Here is a 21,483-nt window from a genome sequence, read left to right on the forward strand (position 1 = left end):
GATGCAAGTATCCATGCAATTGTAACATAAAAAAGACATTTATAGTCTTTCACCTAAAATTTAACAAATGTACTTTCAAATCTTAAATTTAGTCTAATAAAATTAATTTTCATCCAAATTCGATAACAATAATTTTTTAAATATAAAGCATGACATACATATATATTTTTATAAACTACAAACTAGAAATAAGGATCATTTAAAATTTAATTGAAAAATCGAAAATATAGAAATTTAAAGGGAAGAAATTCAAAACAAGTATCAACATAATTTGATAATTTAGACATATGGTCATTTAAATTAAAATATTGTTTTATATGAATAAAAATATTTAATCTCATCTCATGACTCATGTTGGTTTTAATTAAGAATTAAATAAAATTGCATATTAAAAACAATAGATTGATGCAGAGGTGTAATGATGCGGACCCCGTGGACACTTGCCTCTCTCAGACCATAATTTCCTCCCCGATGGAATAATCATACGCCTTTCTTCCTTCTTCTTCTTCCCCAAAACTTCTCTCTCTCTTCCTCTCAAGAACACTCTTCTGTTTGCGACACCTCATCTTCATCTTGTTCTTCATGAAATTTCTTCTCTCTCTTTGTGAATTGACTATAATCCATCCTATTGTTTGAGTTTCAATGCGTTAGCTGATGGCGGTTTCGGAGGAGGAATGTTCATCTGCGAAATCGCGATCTTCATCTTCCACTTCTAGTTCCACGTATTACTTGGCTAAGTGCGTTCTCAGAGGCAGTGTTGTTCTCCAGGTTCTTTACGGTCACATACGCTCTCCGAGCTCTCTCGATGTCGTCTTTGGCAAGGTTTGTTCTGTATTTTGTTGTTAATGAACTCTTCTTCATTTTTGAAGTGTTTCGTTATGCTTTATTGATAGGCATTGGTGTAGTTGTTTGGACTTACGGAACCAATTGGTTAAATAGAGCAATCAGCTGTTCTGTACTTTTATTTGATTGAAGCTCGTTTCCTCTCGGTAATTATTTAACTTCTGGTATAGGTTTGCATCGTGTTTTTTCCTCTTATTCAAGTAGTGAATGAAGAGTGTTGTTCCTTGCTTCAGAAATCAGAGGCATTTCGATACTTGGTTTGTTGGCGTGGGTATTTTAATGTTAGGATGTAGGTTTATCGTTTACAGGACTTTAATTTCTCTAATGGAGTAAAAATGTGAATCTCATGCATCCTGCCAATTGCTGTCTGCAATGGAGGGAGTTCATTTCATTTTAAATCTGTATAGTAACGCTTCTTATTATAATCATTGATATCTTAAGATGTATGCATGAAGATGATTTGCATCAGAGTGTTATTACTATAATTTTGTGTTTTGAAATGGAAAGAACTGTGACGTTGGGGTATATCATGGATGCATCCATAACCTGATAAGTAAAGGATACTTTTTTTCTATCTTCATCTTGTTTATGAAAGCTCATCATTGTTTGTTAAAACCTTTTCTATTGTGCATCCAGTATGATGCCATATTTAACAGGTAGCTTGATCAACATATTGTATCGTACTTATTGTGGTTGAAACTACTTTGTCAATTTGATGTAACAGAAGAGTCCAAATTTCTAAATTCTGACGGCAATTTAATTGTCATTATTGAGATTACTAAACATATCTTTAGACTTAGATAGATCTAACAACAATAAACTGGTGAAACTTTATTCAGGAGACATCCATAGAGTTGGTGGTTATAGGCGAAGATGGCGTTGTACAATCTGTATGTGAGCAGGCCGTATTTGGCACTATTAAAGATATGGCCATCCTACCATGGAATGAGAGGTTTCGACCCTCATATACACAGGTTAGATTTTATTGATTTAATGTATGAATTGAGTGATTTATAAAGATTAGTGACTGGTAGTTCACTCCAATATTTAGCTGATAAGATAAGAACTCACATACAATGAGTACGTTGGAGTGTATTATTGCTACATATTCAATGTAAAAGATTTATTGAGTTGAAGCCCTTTCATCGGGAATAATATACTTATTCATGGCATGGCCCTATTGGAGATATTCTACTTCTATTCTTGACAATCCAATAACATGTGCCATTTCTTTCAGATGCTGGGCAAGGATCTTCTCATTGTAATTTCCGATTCTGGAAAGCTTTCATTTCTCACATTTTGCAATAAAATGCACAGGTTATCTATGATTTATCGTTATTATTATTTTTATGCATACTTTTTGACTCTGTTATAAAAGTATGCTCTTGGATTTACTGCAGTTTCAGTGAGTTTATTTCCAGAAAACCAGGTTCAATCTTAATTCCTTACTGTTGGCATAGGTTTCTTCCTATGACACATATTCAACTTTCCAATCCTGGAAATTCAAGGAATCAGATAGGGAGAATGCTGGCCTCAGATTCGAGGTTTGTAGCTTTTGCGAATGGAAAATTTATTGTTCTTTTCCTCATACACCATTTGTTCAAGTTGAAGTTGTTAGATTATCTGTTTTCTGCATCTGATTTCACATTCTTACATTCGTTCTTTCATTGATTTTGGTTCAAGTTTTGCCTCAACTTTGACTGTCTTCTTATTCTTGTGTTGTTGCTTGGGTTCGATCACTATATTTGACGGATATTCTATCTTAATCTTTACGCACATGGCTTCCGTGTAACTTTTGCTGCAGTTGGTTGGTCTGGTAGCATAGTGAGAGTGGCTGTTTTTAGGTAGCAATTTCTTATAAATACTATTTCTTTATTGGGAAGTTTTTTTGGTTGATAAAGCTGTGAACATTTTAGTTAGGGTGATCATTAATGGTTTTATTCTTATTTTCTTTCCTTCGGGCCTTTTTACTATATATCCTAAGGAGAGCTATGTATATTGCCTTTTAATCATTGCAATACAAATATTTTATTCCATTGAAATTAATATGGTATCAGTGCAAAGGCCTTTTAATTCCCCTTACCATTAGTTTTGATCTTCACTTGTTGGGCCTTCTACCAATTTTCAGGCTTGTAATAAACAACTAAAAAGTTAACATGCGATGCATGCAGGCTTTTATGACAAGCTAGAGGTTTTTCTCGATCCTTGCAAACACTCACAAATAAGGCTAACTTAACGAATTATTCCAACCTAGAACTTAGTTAGAAGGTTGAATAACTCTGATCAAATTTAAAATCTATGATGGCCACTTATAGATCCTAAAACAATTTTACTCATGAATTAGCTTGATCAAAACTAGTTCAATGAATCGGTTGAAACAAAAAATATAAAGAAAAATTTGGAAAAAAACACACAAAAGGGATTGAATAAACACAAGGTTTTTAATATCATTAATCTGAATTTTGCAAAGTATATCAATAGATGTTCAAAGGTCCAGAAACTCAGAAGTCATTCGAAAGCTAAAAAATGAAAATTGTAGAAAATAAGACCTAGGAACATGAAACTTTATTGAATACTAATTGAGAAGTCAGAATGCAAAACAAAAAAAAAATGTAGAAATGCTCTAATTTGTCTTAAATAATTCCTCTAGAAGGCAGCAAGCTTGATGCACATGCTTGACCAGGTTTAGCATTATGAATTCCAATGCAGTGCACACTTGACTTCTGCACAATCTTTCTGTCCTCTGTGCCATCTTCCAAACTGTTCGACTTTTTCATTGCCATCTTTGCTCTATTCTCTCCTCGACACATTGAACTAACTTCATATATAAATTTGAGCTTGAAAATATTTGTCTATGCAATGTGAAAGCTTCTTGGATCTTCTTTGCCTTGATTTTTGGGATAGCTCCTTTGGATACATGCAATAGATTAATGGTGGTGGGTTCACATCATTATAGATTGCTAATTGCTATTAGTGATGGTATTTCTTATTTTTCATCTTGAACCTTGTATAAGAGGAAGCCATAGCTTTATAGGCACCTTGAATGAGGGCCATTTTGAGTTCTAATTTGTTGCTTTATGATAGAGTAAGTAGCAAGACATCATTTCCGTGATGCATCATGCGTTATATTGCTTACCATTGCTTTGTTTTTATACCAAGCTTCTGATTGACATGTTCTATTAGTATTTCTCCTTCCTGATTGTGACAGCTTTGGAAATGTAGATGTACCTTTCTCTTTTTCTATGAAATTAAAATAAAAAGTAAAGGGGAACATAAATATATTTGTGCATACTCGTTCATTCTTTCTCCTTACACCATGATCTTCTTTTTTCCAGTGGATGCTTTATTGCTGCTAGTGCATATGAAAATCGTTTGGCTTTATTCTCCACTTCAATATCTGCTGGTAGCGACATCGTTGATAAGGTTGGAACGCTTTCTTGCTCATAAAAAACTATAACTTTCATGCATATTGATATTAACATTTTACAAATTGTTATTTCATGAAGAATGTTCTGTTGAGAAGTTTTAGTAACCTGGTTTCAGAGAATAACTTATCCTCCTGATAGTGAAGGAGATTCAGTTGCTCCTCGAAGCATGCAGAAAGCCAGTATATGTGGTACCATATGGAGTATGTGCTTTATTTCAAAAGATCGTGGGCACCTTACACAGGACAACAATCCTATACTGCTGTTCTTCTTAATAGGTGTGGTACAGATGCTATGCTTTTAGAAGATGGAATGTCAAAAATTCTGTTGATTAGATAGCATTTGATTGTGAATTATTATATGTTTGGTATTTGATTATAGTTGGAAGTAGTTTTGTTATGTGCTGAAGACTTAATACTGCAGGAGAGGAGCGATTTTGAATGAACTGCTATTATTGGGATGGAATATTAGGGAACAGACTATACATGTTATATGTCAATTTTTGGAAGATGGACCCCTGGCTTACGAGGTTGTTGAAGTTCCTCAATCTTATGGATTTGCACTTCTATTTAGGGTTGGTGATGCTCTCTTGATGGATCTTAGAGATGTTCACAGTCCCTGTTGTGTTTATAGAATTGGCTTACACTTCCCACCCAACGTGGAACAAAACTTTATTGAAGAGTCATATAGAGTACAAGATGCAGATGACGAAGGACTATTTAATGTAGCTGCATGTGCTCTGCTGGAACTGAGGGATTATGATCCCATGTGCATTGACAGCGATGATGGCAGTTTGAATACAAACCAGAATCACGTGTGCTCTTGGAGTTGGGAACCGGGCAATAATAGAAACCGAAGGATGATTTTCTGTATGGATACAGGAGATCTCTTCATGATAGAAATGAATTTTGACTCTGATGGCCTGAAAGTGAATCAGTCTGCTTGTCTTTACAAAGGTCAACCATACAAGGCTCTTCTGTGGGTTGAAGGTGGATATTTGGCTGCATTAGTGGAAATGGGGGATGGAATGGTCCTGAAATTAGAAAATGGAAGACTGATATATGCAAATCCATCCAGAACATTGCCCCAATTTTGGATATGTCAGTTGTTGACAAGCATGATGAGAAACAAGACCAAATGTTTGCATGCTGTGGAATGGCACCTGAAGGGTCTTTAAGGATTATTCGAAATGGTATCAGTGTAGAAAATTTGTTGAGGACATCTCCAATTTACCAAGGTATAACGAGTATATGGACCATTAAAATGAAACGAAGCGATACTTATCATTCATATTTGGTACTGTCATTTGTTGAAGAGACCCGAGTTCTATCAGTTGGCTTGAGTTTTATTGATGTCACTGATTCAGTTGGTTTCCAGTCTGACACCTGTACTTTGGCATGTGGTCTTTTAGATGATGGTCTAGTGATTCAAATACATCAAAATGCAGTAAGGTTATGTTTACCCACCAAGATCGCCCATTCTGAAGGCATTGAGTTATCTTCTCCAGCTTGCACATCTTGGTTTCCAGATAATATTGGTATAAGCTTGGGAGCAGTTGGACATAATGTGATTGTTGTTTCCACTTCTAACCCATGCTTCTTATTTATCCTTGGAGTTCGAAAGGTTTCTGGTATGACTATGAAATATATGAAAAGCAATATTTGAGATTGCAGTATGAATTGTCATGCATTTCAATTCCTGAAAAACATTTTGCCAAAAAAGAATCAAATTTTCCTATGAACTCAGTTGAAAATAGCATTATGTCCACTCTTTTGAATGAGGTGAGTTGTGATACTATTATTGTTATAGGCACCCATAGGCCTTCCGTGGAGATTTTATCTTTTGTTCCCTCTATAGGCCTTACGGTCCTTGCTTCTGGAACTATTTCATTGATGAATATATTAGGGAATGCTGTTAGTGGATGCATTCCCAAGATGTAAGACTTGTTTTAGTTGACAGGTTTTATGTTCTTACGGGGCTCAGGAATGGAATGTTGCTTCGTTTTGAGTGGCCTCATACTGCTACGATGAACTCATCTGATATGCCTCACACTGTTGTTCCCTTTTTATTGTCTTGTTCCGATTCTTTCAGCAAGGAATTTCATAATGCTGATATATTGGAGAAGCACGAGGATGAAATTCCATCTTGTCTTCAATTGATTGCTATTCGTCGTATAGGGATCACTCCTGTTTTTCTGGTTCCTTTGACGGATAGGCTGGATTCTGATATAATTGCTCTAAGTGATAGGCCGTGGTTATTACATAGTGCTAGACAGTCTTTCATATACTTCCATATCATTTCAACGTCAACACACGTAACTCCTGTGTGTTCTGCTGACTGCCCTAGTGGACTACTATTTGTTGCGGAAAGCAGTCTACATTTGGTGAGGAACCTTATGAATATTTTGCATAAACACATATATCTTTTACATGTACATGATTATCTTTGATTAATTGTAAGTTTGTAAACACATCATGTGTTTGCCTCAGATGATGAATTGGTTTATGTTTCTTCCTGGTATTTTTTGGGATATGAGTTGTATATAGATATACTGATGATGGTGGACCATTATTTCTCATCTAATTAGTACTTTCAATATTCTAGGTAGAGATGGTGCATACCAAGAGATTGAATGTGCAGAAATTTCACCTTGGGGGCACCCAAGGAAGGTCCTATATCACAGTGAGAGCAAATTACTGCTTGTGATGAGGACTCAATTGATTAATGATACATCTTCATCTGACATATGCTGTGTAGACCCTCTTAGTGGGTCAATTTTATCATCTCACAAGCTTGAAATTGGAGAGACAGGAAAATCCATGGAGTTGGTGAGGAATGGAAACGAACAAGTTCTTGTGGTTGGAACAAGCTTGTCTTCTGGTCCTGCCATAATGGCCAGTGGTGAAGCTGAAAGGTTTTGTGCTTCTCACACTTTTTGTTCATTTTATGTCTTAGATTGAAATGTTTATAATTATAATTTTTAATCCCGATGGATGAAGTTTCTTGCAAATTAAGTTTTTAAAATTAATATCAATTTGCAATGTGTTTGTAAAAATACTTTTAAAAGTTATTAGCAATTGCTCATGCGCAATGCACATATGTATAAATTTTAAATTTTATCATAATATTAATTCTATTTTTTTGGACTAGAAGTTAGTGTAAATATTGAAAGTCTACATAAATCATATTAATTAAAAATTTCAAAATGGTACTTGAGAAAGTGATGAGAGATTTTTTGTGGAAATAGGGTGTGGAAATAGGGTATGGTCTCAAAATCTTTGACCTTGGGAGTTCTAGGTATTGGAAATCTTAGACTCTGTAATGAGGTGTGGTGGGCAAAATGGTTGTGGTAGTTTTTCTCAAAGGAAAATGCTTTGTGCAATAGGATTATTATGTATAGATATGATCCTCCCTCTTTATGTGGGTTACATGGCATGGTGTTTAGGGTGTTACTGTGTTAGTAAAAAGCTTTAGTCAACTATCAATTATCTCCATTGGAATGAGACCTTGTGGGTGGTATCGAAAGCAAAGCCATGGAGGTTTATGCTCAAAGTGGACAATTTCATACAATTGTAGAGATATGTGGAGGTCCATTGTCCTTATCATCCCTTTTGAGATGAAGGATTTCATACAATTGTAGAGATATGTGGAGGTCCATTGTCCTTATCATCCCCTTTTGAGATGAAGGAAGAATTTTGTGATAGTCTTATTTCTTTGCGGTGTTGTGGAGGGATTTGACCTAAGAGGGAGGAGGGTTGGGAGGTTGCTAGGTTTAATGCGTCCTTATGTGCGTTTGTCACCTAACCTGTAATAAGATCTAGTCGGATTTGAGTTTCCTTGTATGTTTATTTTGGCTTGCTTGCTTTATACGTTCAAATGAAAACTGTCATTTTCATTGTGGAAAAAAAAAGGGAAATTGTATTGGGTGGCAAATTAGTTTAGGTATTTTGCAAAAATATCTTTAAGGTTTGTGATTTTGCAAATATAGCAAAAATAATCAAATTCAAGCTTTTATATGTGTGGGTTGGGCTTTATTTTTTTACCATTTTTGCAAATAATAAAGTATGTGTGCTATAGACTTAATTATTATAACTTGTTTTGCCATTTTTGCAAGTGTCCAAAAAAAATGTTCTAGGGGTTCCATGTTTTTCGATGGAAATAAAAGGATATGCTCAGATCAGTCCATGTTGAAAATTTGTCAACAGTAATTGATCATTCATGAACTAGGATGTGATCATTTTTTAATTAACAAAAGAATAAGAAATCAGCTTCTTTAGGGAAATGAAAATACCAAAAAGGCCACTAGAAGAAGGGACAAGCCAACAGCACGACCACAAAAGTAGAACACAAATTTAAACTTTAAGACAGACAATCTTTCATGCAAAAAAGGCCTTCTGCAGATAGTAGCTAGAAATTAGAAAAAAGGTCATTGGAAAAGGAATTATAGAATTAAGTACCTAATTGAAGTTGTAAAATTTGGCAGACTCTCAAATGCATACATGATGTCTTCAAAATTTCTTCTATTTCTTTTCTGTCAAATGCTTCATGAGAAAATTCATTTCTATTTCAATCAAACAAGCCCTCTTCCTCTCTCTTGATACAGATTTTATTTTCTTTCCTTTTTTAATAATAAAAAATTTATCGGTAATTTAATAGGAAATGAAATTTCAGTGGTGAGGTGAAATGTTCAAAACAGCATAGATGAAAGTGATGGACAAAAAAAAATCCTCAAAAGATCAGTTTAACCATGGATAAAGAATGGGGAGCATTGACTCAAAAATCCTATATTTGAGTTCAATTCTTCTTTTAAGAGAAGGTGGAGTTCAAGTCTGATGAAGAAGTGCTTCTTGAATCTTGAACATGACTTTGCAAAGAATGAGAATCGAGGCTAAATTCTTCTCTCCCCCTTCTCTGGGTTGTTGGAGATAAGCTTAAGAAAGTTTATTCATCCATCTTTTTCATTACCTTCTAGCACTATAATGAAACATTCTCTACTGTGCTGGTTGAACTTGTAAATTTCTGCATTATCTTCCTCTATTTTCATTAGTTTAACTGACTATATCCTTTAACAGTACCAAGGGTCGGTTGATTGTCCTCTGCCTTGAACACGTTCAAAACTCAGATACTGGCTCAATGACTTTTTGTTCAAAGGCAGGATTATCATCTCTTCAAGCCTCACCGTTTCGTGAAATTGTTGGATATGCTACAGAACAGTTATCAAGCAGTAGTCTTTGTAGCAGTCCAGATGATGCAAGCTCTGATGGTATAAAACTTGAGGAAACAGAAGCATGGCAATTACGGGTGGTTTATTCAACTTCCTTGCCTGGAATGGTTCTTGCTATCTGCCCTTATCTTGATCGATATTTCTTGGCATCTGCTGGTAATGCTGTAAGTTGCATTCCTTCTGTTCTCTTTTTGGCTTCTTGTAGATTCTTCTTTTCTGTCCTTGAGATTTAAATGTCTTTTGTGTACATCACATGATTGTTCATTATTCATTCTATCTACTATTTTCAGTTTTATGTATGTGGTTTCCCAAACGATAGTTTCCAAAGAGTGAAAAGGTTTGCAGTTGGGAGGACACGTTTTATGATAACATCTCTTACGGCTCATGTTAATAGAATTGCTGTTGGCGATTGTCGTGATGGTATTCTATTTTTCTCTTATCAAGAGGTAAGTTGTAATTGTAAATTCTTTTTCATTCTCGCCCTTTATTTTTATTGTTCAAAGCTTTGTCTCAAAATTTCCTACGCTTTATCATACTATTTTTCAAAATAAGCAAAAGCCTTTGATTGTTAGAATGAAGAACCGCAAAAAGCCTACAAAAGCCACTGGTTGGTTGGTTCTAAGAATTCAACCACTTATCATTAAGATGTAGTCTAGGAGGGGAAAATTTGGGAGTGACAGGTAAAATGGTTAGAGTGGGCCAAGAATGGGATTATGGGAGTAGCTGCCTGTGTTGTGAGAAGAGAGTATTTGTATGTGTATTTGGGGGACATTTGAGGTAGCTTATTTTGTGGGTAGTTGAGGTCTATGAGCAGAGAGAACCAGCTTTCACTCTAGATTGGGGAAGGATATTCCGATAGTTCCTTTTTGTGAAAGATTCTTAGTTTTCAATTGCAGACTCATAATATCACAGTGCATTGAAGAACTCACAATCTAAGATATAAGAATGTTCCAGAGATACTGTGTTGTTGGTTCCTTTCTTGTGTCGTAGGTTTTTTTTGTAGGTTGAGGAACATGGATATCTAACACTAGTTTAGGTACCTATGTATAGCCAAAATAAAAAGCTACTTCGCTAACACACTTTGATGACTAGTCTGCCTTATAAAATGAATGTATTCACTAGTGCCCAAATAATGATGGCGTTCCTCTAAAGAAAAAGTACTTGGGTACATCTTGGGCTACACAATCTTTCTGCAATCCAACCAAGTGTGATCACAAGTTGCCATGTGACAGACTTTTCTTTTTGAAAAAAGATACTTTTCAAACATTTTTTTCTTTCATTTAAAAATAGAATATTTTTGTTTGTTTGTGATTGAAGAGAATGCATGGGAATGGGTGCAACCGCCCAAGTATTGCTCTCCCCCAAATCAAAATATCATCAAAGGCAGGAAAAAAAAGTAGGGTGTTGTGTTTTCTTTACCTTCTCTCCAATTTTCCCTGTTTTTTTCACTTTAACGATAAATCTAAATCTGCTCAAGTTTTGAACTCTCATAACCTACTCAACCACCGTGAATATTGAAGGCAGAATTACCCAGCACCTAAAACACATCCACCAAGAATCCCGACAGCCCATCCCATTGGTTTCCATCCATTGTCCTTCTCTTTGCTGGAATTTGTAGACTCATCCAACCAACTGAGTCCTCCTGAATCATTAAACTGGAAAATCTGGTTAGGTGCACATAAAAATTATACCTCGGATTTCTCAATCATCTCCCAAAGATAATTGGGTAGGAAGAGTGGAGCTTTTTATGTTGCAAAATTTTTAGCTTGAAAATTTTTCTTTAATGTTTGATGGCATGTTGTCTTACACCGAGCTGCACCCACTTCTTGGATTGTAGGATGCTAAAAAGCTGGAGCAAATTTATTCTGATCCTTCACAGAGGCTAGTTGCTGATTGTACTCTTTTGGATGTTGACACTGCTGTTGTTTCAGATCGTAAGGGAAGCATTGCTATCTTATCATGTTCTGATCGTTTAGAAGGTACATATAGCTTTTACTGTATGGATATTTGAAAATTGAAATGTTATCTTGGAGAGTTGAGTTTGAGTCTTTCCCCTTGATAAGAAAGTTTGAAAAAGCTTGATGTCATCTCTTCCTTTTTTTACTAATTCCAGCAGATGTAGTAGTGAAAGCAGATTTTTTGACACAGAATATGGGGAAGCAAATCTGAAATGATATATATAAATATATTTGATCAAATGGGAATTGCGTGGATGTGTGTCTGCAAATAGAACAGCCCACAGCCTCAAACACTATAAAACAAAAATTAGCTTCTTGTTTACACATGAAGGAATATTTATGAACAAGAAACGCTCCATTGATGAATGAAATAAAGGGTAAATTCCAACATCAATAATTGATTGCAACAAAAGCCTCCAGTTGAAGATCAAGTAAGATAAACTGAAATGAGTAATTAGGGATATGATTGGGGAGTTCCTCCACCATCCTCTTTTTGGGAGAAGAGTTGTTTCTTATGTCTGGCGAGGGTTAGGACTTGTCAGTAAAAGCAATAATGGAGTTTTTAGGAAAGTTGTGAGGGACATTAGCGAAGTTTGGTCCCTTGTGAGGGTTTTTTTAAAAATGGAAACAAGCCTCTTTATTAATAATAATAAAAGAGACTAATGCTCAAAGTACAAAAGTAATATACTAAGAGAAGAAAACGACAGACTACCAAACAAATTAAACAAAGATGAACCCAGACAAAACATATGGGAAAACAACCAACAAACAATCACAAAGTAGAAACAACGAAAGAACCAAAGCAACAAAGAGCTGAGACACTAGTGAAGATCTTAATACAAAGAAAATAAACACTTTGATGAAAATCGCCCACTTCAGGCTGAAATTTTGAATACCACAGCTTCAATTTGGAAGGAGTAGTAAAATCAAGTTTTGCTTCGCAAGAGGGCAAGAAAACCTAAAAATAATTATAAGGGTTCCTTGTGAAGTTTGATGTTCCCTTTTGAGTTTTGATTTCTAAGATCTTACAACATTTTTGTTTGTTCGAGCCCTTCTTATTGTGGGGCTTCCTTCTTTTTATGGACATAGAACTTTTGTATTTCCTTCTATTCGTTCATTTTTCCTCAATGAAAGTTGTTTCTATTACAAAAAATGATGACCAATGGATTAAGGAATAGAACAACAAGAAGTATTTTTTATGTCAAAAAGGATGAGGGCTAACGCTTCTTTAGGAGTTTAAAGTTAATTGTAGTACTATAACCTTGGTAACTGAAAGCCTACCAAAATACTTCACATTGATTCATTCGTAGAATAATAATTTTTCTTTACCAATTTCTGTTGTACCTAAACTTCACTTGCATTTATGCCTTGTGGCTAAATAGAAAATGGTGCACATGTTTTGGTTTTTCATACATTTAGCATTGTGGCCAAATTGAAACTGGTGCTTACTTTTTATTTCTCTATTGCCAGATAATGCAAGTCCGGAATGCAACTTAACGCTGAACTGTGCTTATTACATGGGTGAAATTGCTATGACCTTGAGGAAAGTAAGTTGTTCCACTTGCACCTTGCGACATACTGCATGGAAGTTCTAGTGATATTTTTTGTTAATAGTTCTTAGAATAGTTAGTTATTGTGTAATACTTTTATATTAAGGTCAAAGCAGGTGGATCTTAGCGAAACTTTATTGTTATAGAATTATCTTGAATTTAATTCACAATTCAGGAAAAACTATGAAATTCCAAGATCCCTAAAGTAATTGATTTTCAGCCATGATGATATTCTACCATTTGAATGTTTATCATGATTTCTCGTGGAAAGAACTGGCTTTACATGATATGCCTTGAAGATAAATTTTTCCTTCTTCATATCCATCAGTAAGTTAATAGCAGTATGCCTTTCTTTGGTGTTTTACATGTAGGGATCTTTTTCATACAAACTTCCAGCTGATGATTTGTTGAGAGGTTGTGCTGTCCCTGGCTCTGATTTTGACTCATCACACAACACTATTATTGCCAGTACACTATTAGGGAGCATTGTAATCTTCACTCCTTTGTCGAGGTACATGCTCTTGATCATACAATTGACATTTTTAATGTTTATTCACCTTTCATGAATAGGAATGCTTACTTCCATAGGTTCCCCCTGCTTGGCTGCCTTATTTTATCTATGCAATGTCAATCCCTTAAAAAAAAACACAAGAAAGAAAGAGAGATTTTTGTTTTCCATCTTTCAATGCAGTCGATGCGGGTCTCAATTTACTGAAATATCAATAAAATGTGGATGTTAAAATTTGATTATTTTTTGGAAAAAGTTATATAAAAAAGGGAAATTACCTTTCTGGTCCTGAGTTCTTACTAATATGCCAGTTGAGTCCCTGATTTTTAAAAAGATTTTGTGTCCTTGAGTATTGAAAACTAGGTTTAAAGATCATTCTACTAGCAGGAATGCCAAAAACAACCAAAAATTTGACTTGATAGCTAACGTGGCAAACATGACTTGAAAAAGATATATATGTATATATCTAATATCTCCCCTCCTCTCTTCCTTCTCTTTCTTGACTCAATGCCTGCCATCCCCCCCCCCCCCCCCCCCCCCCCCCCTTCCTTTCTGGTGACTTTCCATTATCGACCCTCCCCCCTCCAACTAATGCCATTAAAAAGAACGAAACAACAATGTCACAAGCATAGCAGTATCCAATGGACAATTGTAGTTGTAACTGGGAGATCCATAGGAATGAAGTTTTAACGCATGAAATCTAGTAATAAACCTATATTGGCACTATTCAGCTCTTGAAATTATAATCTAGGGGGAAATGTATCTGGATTGGATTGGACTCGTTGGGTGATAAGCCAATTATGTAAGCCTTTTTAATATTTTGGGAAATAATTGATTAGAGAAAAAAAGCTGAAGTACCTTCAAGCAAAAGATGTTTTCCCTTGTAAGATCGCTTAAATAATGGGAGTAGGGTACTACATCTTGGGACGATGGAATTTCATCTCAAAATTAATTGACTATGGGAGAAGTAGTCAATGCAACTCTTAAAGATTGTGAGGTCTCCCTGTCTAATGTAGGATTCTAACATGCTCCTTCAAGATTATACCTTTTTAGATCACCATTCTTGGATTGGATCCCATTTTTTTCAATCAATATGTTTGAGCTTAGTGAGCTCTAATACCATATTAAGAAAAACATAAGGTTCCATGTCACAACCTTGCCCTAATACCATATTAAGAAAAACTTAAGGTTCCATGTCACAACCTTGCCATGAGTGGAATAACCCATGTATCTTTTACAGTGTATGAGGCCTTGATATTTTTTTTAACCTGGGATCGTCGACATTTTTCGGTTCACTATTTTTGGATCAAATTTTTTCTTATTTCTTTGAATCTTTTCCTTTTTCTTTTTTTCTTTAGTACCAAATACGCGTTTAGGTTTCGTGGGCTATGATAGCAAATAGATAACATAGATATTAGATATCATGGGTCTTATCTCAAAATCAATTGGCTAAGAGAGGAGCAACACGTATCTTTAAAAGATTGTGAGGTCATCCCATCTTTTCAATGTAGGATCTTCAACGTTTTCTCTCATGAAGGTTCCTCTTTGAGTTCATTTTTTTATTGGATTCTTTTTTTTGTTGGATCAAATGCACGTTTAAGTTTTATGGACTCTGAATGATACCATGTTAAATCACAAATCAGCCAAAAAACATAAGTTCATGTATTACAATAAATTTCATTATATCATTATCAATACTTCTAACAGTATATTTATGGGGGCGGTCATCTGTTCTATTCTTCCATTTTTTTCTTGCTTAAGCTCATTTCATGATATGAGTCCCAAGGTTCTTGCGGAGTGTCTTTTTTCATCTGTTTGATGCTTCCACATAACATTTATATCACCAAAAAAACCTTTAGAGATGCCCGTGGCACAAAAGTATCATCAAATTCAAATTTCCCTGTGGATAAATTCATCGGGCTTTTGGACCTTCCATCAATATTATGTGGGTCCATCTCATTGATTATCTTTTCATTCTGGTTTTTCAGGGATGAGTACGAACTTTTGGAGGCTGTTCAGGCTAAACTTGCAGTTCATCCACTAACTTCCCCCATTTTGGGGAATGATCATTATGAGTATCGTAGCCGTGAAAATCCTGTAAGAGTGATGTTTTGTTTTATTTTATTTTAATGTTTCTTCAATGACATGGTTTTATCAGTGAGACTATGAAGTTAGAGTACCGATCATGAACTGATAAAATTTAGGGCTCTTGAGAGATCTCAAGAGAGGGCTTCAATTACTTTGAAACACTTGGTTTTTATCATTTGGTTTTTTCGCTATTAATTTCTGTAACTAGCATGACATAAACTTGATGCACAAGATCATATAACAAGCATTGATTTTTATGTGTTTTTGTTATCTTAGACTCCTGTTATTTTATGGTTCCGCACTCTTGTTAAATCTGATTAGAATTTAGTTGTGCCTTCTAATGAAATTGCTTATGCCTGGTTTGTTTTGGTTTTCAGATTGGAGTACCAAAGATACTTGATGGTGATATCCTAACTCAGTTCTTGGAACTTACAAGCATGCAACAAGAGTTGGTATTATCGTCATCTGTTGGCTCACTAAGTGCAGTTAAACCGAGCTCAAAGTCAATGCCGGCGTCTATCCCCATCAATCAGGTTGTGCAGCTGCTTGAAAGAATTCACTACGCACTCAATTAGTTATATAATTAACCTTTTGTGGGAGGAAACTTTGGAGTTGGAATACCCAAACACAAAGAGCTTACATAGGTCTACCTTCTGTGCCTTCACGTACTATACTAACTATTGCGGTGGCGGAAACACACATACAGCTGCGATGTTATTTTACAGATTGGCCTGTGTAATCATTGATATTTAAAACGATGTCAACTCCTCAAGTTACATTTCTCTCTACAAGGAACAGAGAGATACCTGTACAGGTGAATAAATTTTTTTTACCAATTTAAGCTGCCTAACATTTATTTTTCTCTGTAGTATATATAAATACATAATTTTATTATCTGAAAGTGGAGATGAATACAGAGAATGGTGGCTAGTAAAGAAAAATCTTTGTACATTAGCTAAGCAATGAGCTACTTTAGTTGTTTCTTTATCGTATATCTCAATCTATGTGTTGATTCAGGGTTTTGATAGACATTTTTTCTTTTATACCAGCATTGGATAGTAGTACCATTTGGGGATTTGTGGTTCCTTCCTTAATAACTTCTTCTCCAGTGTGTAAGAATATATGTAGAGCACAGCTCCAATGTGTATTTTGGCTGCCAAATATTATTTTCTTGAGTATATGCAGGATATCTGATGTTCTTAGATCCGGAGTTCCCGATTTGATTTTAGCAGCGAGTTTTCCTTGGCTTTCTGCAGGGATGATCGTGTGCTGCATCATAAGGGTAAGGATCTAGTTGCTAACTTGTCATATATTTCATTGTTTCTTAAAGCGTTTTACGTAAATAGCTTAATTGTAAATATTAGACATCTCATGATTCATCTAGAAAATTGTGTGTACGTATTTCTAAAGAAATGCCCTTGAAACGTCTCAGCATTTCTTTAGGATTCAAGGAACGAATTCCTTTAGATGGGAAAAGGTGTCATATAAATATCTGAATAGTTTAGAACTAAGAAAGCTTAGAATAATCTTCTAGCCTAAGCTAAAGGATATCACGCCTATGAATAGGATTTGAGACCTCATTTGTAAAGCAAAGCAAATAAAGTAGAGAATTAGGGTGTGCTTGGAGTGATAGAAAATAATATTTGAGTACAATTGATTTTATAAAATTTGATTGTTGATTTTTAAACAATGTTTTGTACCACTCTTTTATATCTTTTATTTGAGAAATAATTATTTTACTAAATAATTATAGTTAAGATCTATTTTATGTTATAATATGCATGTTTGATATATGTTTATATATAGATATGAAAGAAAATTCAAAACATACGTATTAATCAATATTTTACACAAAAATTGAATTAGATGTCTAAATCACCTAACACCTAATTCCTTCAAAATTAATTTGAAATGTTTTTCATATTTTCTATAATCAATTTCAGTTTATTTTTCTAAAATCAATTTTAGTTTATGCTAATGAAAAAATGATTTTGACTATCTATAAATCATTTTCAAACACACCTCTAGTGAGAAGAAAAATGAGCTTAGTGTTGAGAGAACGAAAAAGATGTATCGTTTTTTTCAATAAAAGTTTGTTTTTTTTATTATCAATTTCTTATACTCTTAATAATCTAGACACTTCAGTGTTAAAGCATTTCTTATTGCCATTGTATTGAAAGTAGAAATATCTATCTTTTTGAGATATGCAATAGAAACGTTAGCCAGTGACTTTCCTCAAACTCAATAGTATAATAGGTCAGTAAATGTGACAGCAATTGAAGGTTCATGGCTGAAGAACTGCTTTTGGATCCGACAAGTAATTAATAAAATATAAGAATGAGCTGTAGATAATTTAATAATTTTGTTATAATTCATAAATAGTTTTAATTATTTTACCATACTTGAAAATGTTCTTTTTAAAAACTATTTTTTCTATTTCAAAATTTGATGAGTAACTATTCGATGTATTTATATTATATTCTTAATTTTTTAAAAAATGGTTACCAAAGGTTCGGTGTAATCCAATTATCCAAATAAAGTTTTTTTTATTCTTCTAGATTTTACTTGATTATCAAAAGAAAAATGTAATGTTAATCATTAAAGAAGTTTTTAAAGAAGTTTAGATTAGTTGAATTGAGTTCTTAAATCACTCTGTGCACTGGTATTGCATGATGTAATTTTACTAACAATGTTTCTCCTTCCCTCCCTCCAACGTTTTTTATGATCCCACCTATCAATCAATCAATATCAATGACGTGCTCTGACCATCATCTCTAGTTGATTGGATGCACAAATTCTTGCCTTCAGTTGAATTGTAATATTTTCATCAATCTTTCAGTGGTTGGTATGGTCTCTATGATCTTCAATTTATCCAAATAGTCCATTGAGCCACCTCAATTCATAAACTAAATTGAGTAAAAATATCTTAAAGACATTATTTAAAGTTTAGCATCGATACAACAAAAGGGTTCATAGGTTTTTTCCCCTTTTTAGTATAATTGTAGAGAGACAAGATATCGAACCTTTAATCTCTAAATTAGAATGTTGTGTTGATTACAACTAAGCTTATTTTGGATTAATAGATTTAAACTATAGATCTTTAGTTGGACTAGCTGTAATAAAGGATACTGAGATTGATAAAAGATTAAGAAAGGATACTTTAGTCTGCAGTGGTAATTTCTATATTACCTTAAGAATTTTAGTTCTTTCCATAAGTCTGAAAAGCGTAGATATGAGATCTATTCAGTATATCAATTGAGTCAAGGGTCATTAAATGAGGCACAGCAGGGAAGGAGAAGTAGAAGTAGAGATGCAGAAACAGCTTTATTTCACTATCAAAGGGACGATATGCCATAAATTCAAAAAGTGGATAGCAATAGACACGTTAGTAAATAGATGGCCAACTTAGTTGGTGTGTATTTATGATAATATTATTCGCACTTTCTGTTTTTAACATGAACCATAACCAATCCAATAATAACTTTATCTTCTCTTGATGATAACAAAAAAATAAAAGCAAAAATACAACTCAGAACAGCAAGATAAAAAAGGAAACCAAATTGACCCTTTTTGTGGTTCCATATATGCTATCTTGTCCATTGTTTTAATGTTTTCTTATGTGAGTAAAGTGATTCCCTCTTTCTTTAGAATGTGATGGGAATATGAAAGTAGGGCTTCAGTTTAATATAACAATTAAGTTGATTTGTGTAATAATTGACTATTCTAACATTTTAATCTAGATGGATGCCTACCTTTTTGGATTTTGATTTTATTTTCCATTTTAATGCCACAGTAGTTGCAGTGTGTGTGGTCTACGATATTCTAAAGGTTAGGAAGATATCTACCAGGTCAATATATATATATATAATTAGGGAACGGGATCATAAATCTTCAACTTCAACTTCCAGGGTGGAATGTTAGGTTTATTACGAGTAAAAAGATCAAACCTTCAACTTTTTTTAAGTGAAAGATCATGTTAATTATGAATGAAAGTCTGTGTCAGTTATTACTAAGCTAAGTTAAAACCAAAAAGATGATTATGAATGAAAGTCTAACATGAAAATGTAAAAACTAAAGAGATAATTTGTCATTAAAAAGATTGTTGAACTTAATTCAATACCATTACTCATTCGTTTGTTTATGAAAATTACAAAACACTTAGGTAATGACTAATCTAGCTAGGTTTTAAATGTGAATATATTATCTTTTTGTTCAAAACAACCTAAACAATTTCCAATTTATTTAAAATTTTCAAAATTTTCCATTTACAATAACAAACTCAATTGAAAATATGACACAAAAATAGATGGAGTCAACTTTTTTTTCCTTTTTTTTTTTAACTTTTGAGTGGAAAAACTACTATAAATACACAAGGAATAGAACTAGTGTATATCTCAACACTCCAAAGCCTTAATTTATCCACATTCCATTCAATCTCCATATCCTAAAAAAAAACCATCAAAATGTATAATGGATTCAATTGTGGAGGTGGATCAGCGATTGCCGAAGCTCTCAATGTCAATGTGTATGGCAATGGCAGCGAGACACTCGTGTTGGCTCACGGATTCGGGTTGGATCAAAATGTTTGGCATTACATGGTTCCCTACCTTGCTTGTTTCTTCAAAGTGGTTGTTTTTGACTTGGTTTTTTCTCCAAATGTGAAGCTTGAGCTATATGATGAGAGGAAGTACTCAAGTTTTGATGGATATGCCAAAGATCTGTTATGTGTTCTTGACCATCTCCATGTTAAGAGAACTATTTACGTCGGTCATTCCATGTCCGCTATGGTTGGATGTGTTGCTGCAACCTATAGGCCTCAACTCTTTCACCATCTTGTATTGTTGAATGCCTCTCCAAGGTAATTCCCTCTAAAACTCTCCTTTTGTTTTGGTTACCATTGACAAGAATGAAACAATATAAAACCAAACAAAAAACCAAGTCCACGGAAAGAACTCCAATATATAAAAGGTTTTCAGAATATTGAAAATTATACTACGCTAGAGGTTGAAATTTTGTTTTTAAGCGAAAAACTTACTATGTGTATATAAACATAGTTGGAATAATTAAGGAATATGCTTTTTCCTCAAGATGAAATCAGTTTTTCTTCGTCTTCAAAAATATTAAAATTCAAGTGCTTTTAATGGGTTAAGATCATCGAAAACGTTTAATATTCATGATTTTTCTTGATTATTGTTTTATTAACTTTTTTGGTCTTTAGGTATCTCAATGGTGAAGGATATATTGGGGGATTTGAAAAGCCACAAGTTGATGAACTTTTGAAAGAAATGGATAAAAACTTCACAAAATGGGCAAAACAATTTGCTCCATTTGCTGTGATGGTGAACAATTCTAAAGCAATGACAGAAGTTGAGCATTCTTTGGGAAGAATGAACCCAAAAATTGCTCTAACTGTTGCAAAAATGGTGTTCTTAAGTGATTTAACAAAGCTTCTACCAAAAGTAAAAACTTCAACCTCCATTATTCTTACAAAAAAAGACAACATTGTCCCAAAATCAGTTGCATTTTTCATAAAATCAAATATTGGTGGTAATTCAAATGTTAACATATTGAAATCTCAAGGCCACTTCCCTCAACTAACAGCTTTTCCTCAACTTTTGAAAGTTTTGACTAAAGTTCTTCAACTCAAACAGTACAAGATCATCAACAATTGACAAATTGATTCAGCTCGCGTTATCGTTCCTGGTATCGCTAATTGATCAAATATATTCTATGGAGTATTATTGTGTGTTTGTCAATCCATTTGTGTAAGATTTTCACATGAAGTTATAGGTTTGTTTGAAGCACTATTAAGTGATGAAGTAATTTATTTTCATATTTTGGTTGTGTAAAGTTAACATCATTATGGTTTGACCACAGCTTTCTTGGA

At 34.0% G+C, this 21,483-nt stretch overlaps 2 protein-coding genes across 2 annotated transcripts; both read left to right on the plus strand.

Moving 5' to 3' along the window:
* The first annotated feature begins 420 nt into the window (after positions 1-420).
* On the plus strand, positions 421-16,625 carry LOC101216466 (splicing factor 3B subunit 3). The gene is given in 19 exon segments (XM_031888829.1): positions 421-822; positions 1,683-1,817; positions 2,081-2,160; positions 2,304-2,387; positions 4,179-4,266; positions 4,387-4,542; positions 4,687-5,335; positions 5,338-5,895; positions 5,898-6,197; positions 6,200-6,651; positions 6,873-6,918; positions 6,921-7,182; positions 9,341-9,656; positions 9,783-9,938; positions 11,330-11,471; positions 12,921-12,997; positions 13,372-13,511; positions 15,497-15,605; positions 15,974-16,625. Coding segments are annotated over 19 exon segments (4,116 nt in total). The 5' UTR covers positions 421-654; the 3' UTR covers positions 16,172-16,625.
* Positions 16,626-19,977: 3,352 nt separating this feature from the next.
* On the plus strand, positions 19,978-21,483 carry LOC116404980 (strigolactone esterase D14-like). Its single transcript, XM_031888457.1, has 2 exons — positions 19,978-20,454; positions 20,815-21,483. The coding sequence occupies exons 1-2, from the start codon at positions 20,060-20,062 to the stop codon at positions 21,266-21,268; spliced, it is 849 nt and encodes a 282-aa protein (XP_031744317.1). The 5' UTR covers positions 19,978-20,059; the 3' UTR covers positions 21,269-21,483.

Source organism: Cucumis sativus, chromosome 7 (genome assembly GCF_000004075.3).
Source record: "Cucumis sativus cultivar 9930 chromosome 7, Cucumber_9930_V3, whole genome shotgun sequence".
NCBI lineage: Eukaryota > Viridiplantae > Streptophyta > Magnoliopsida > Cucurbitales > Cucurbitaceae > Cucumis > Cucumis sativus.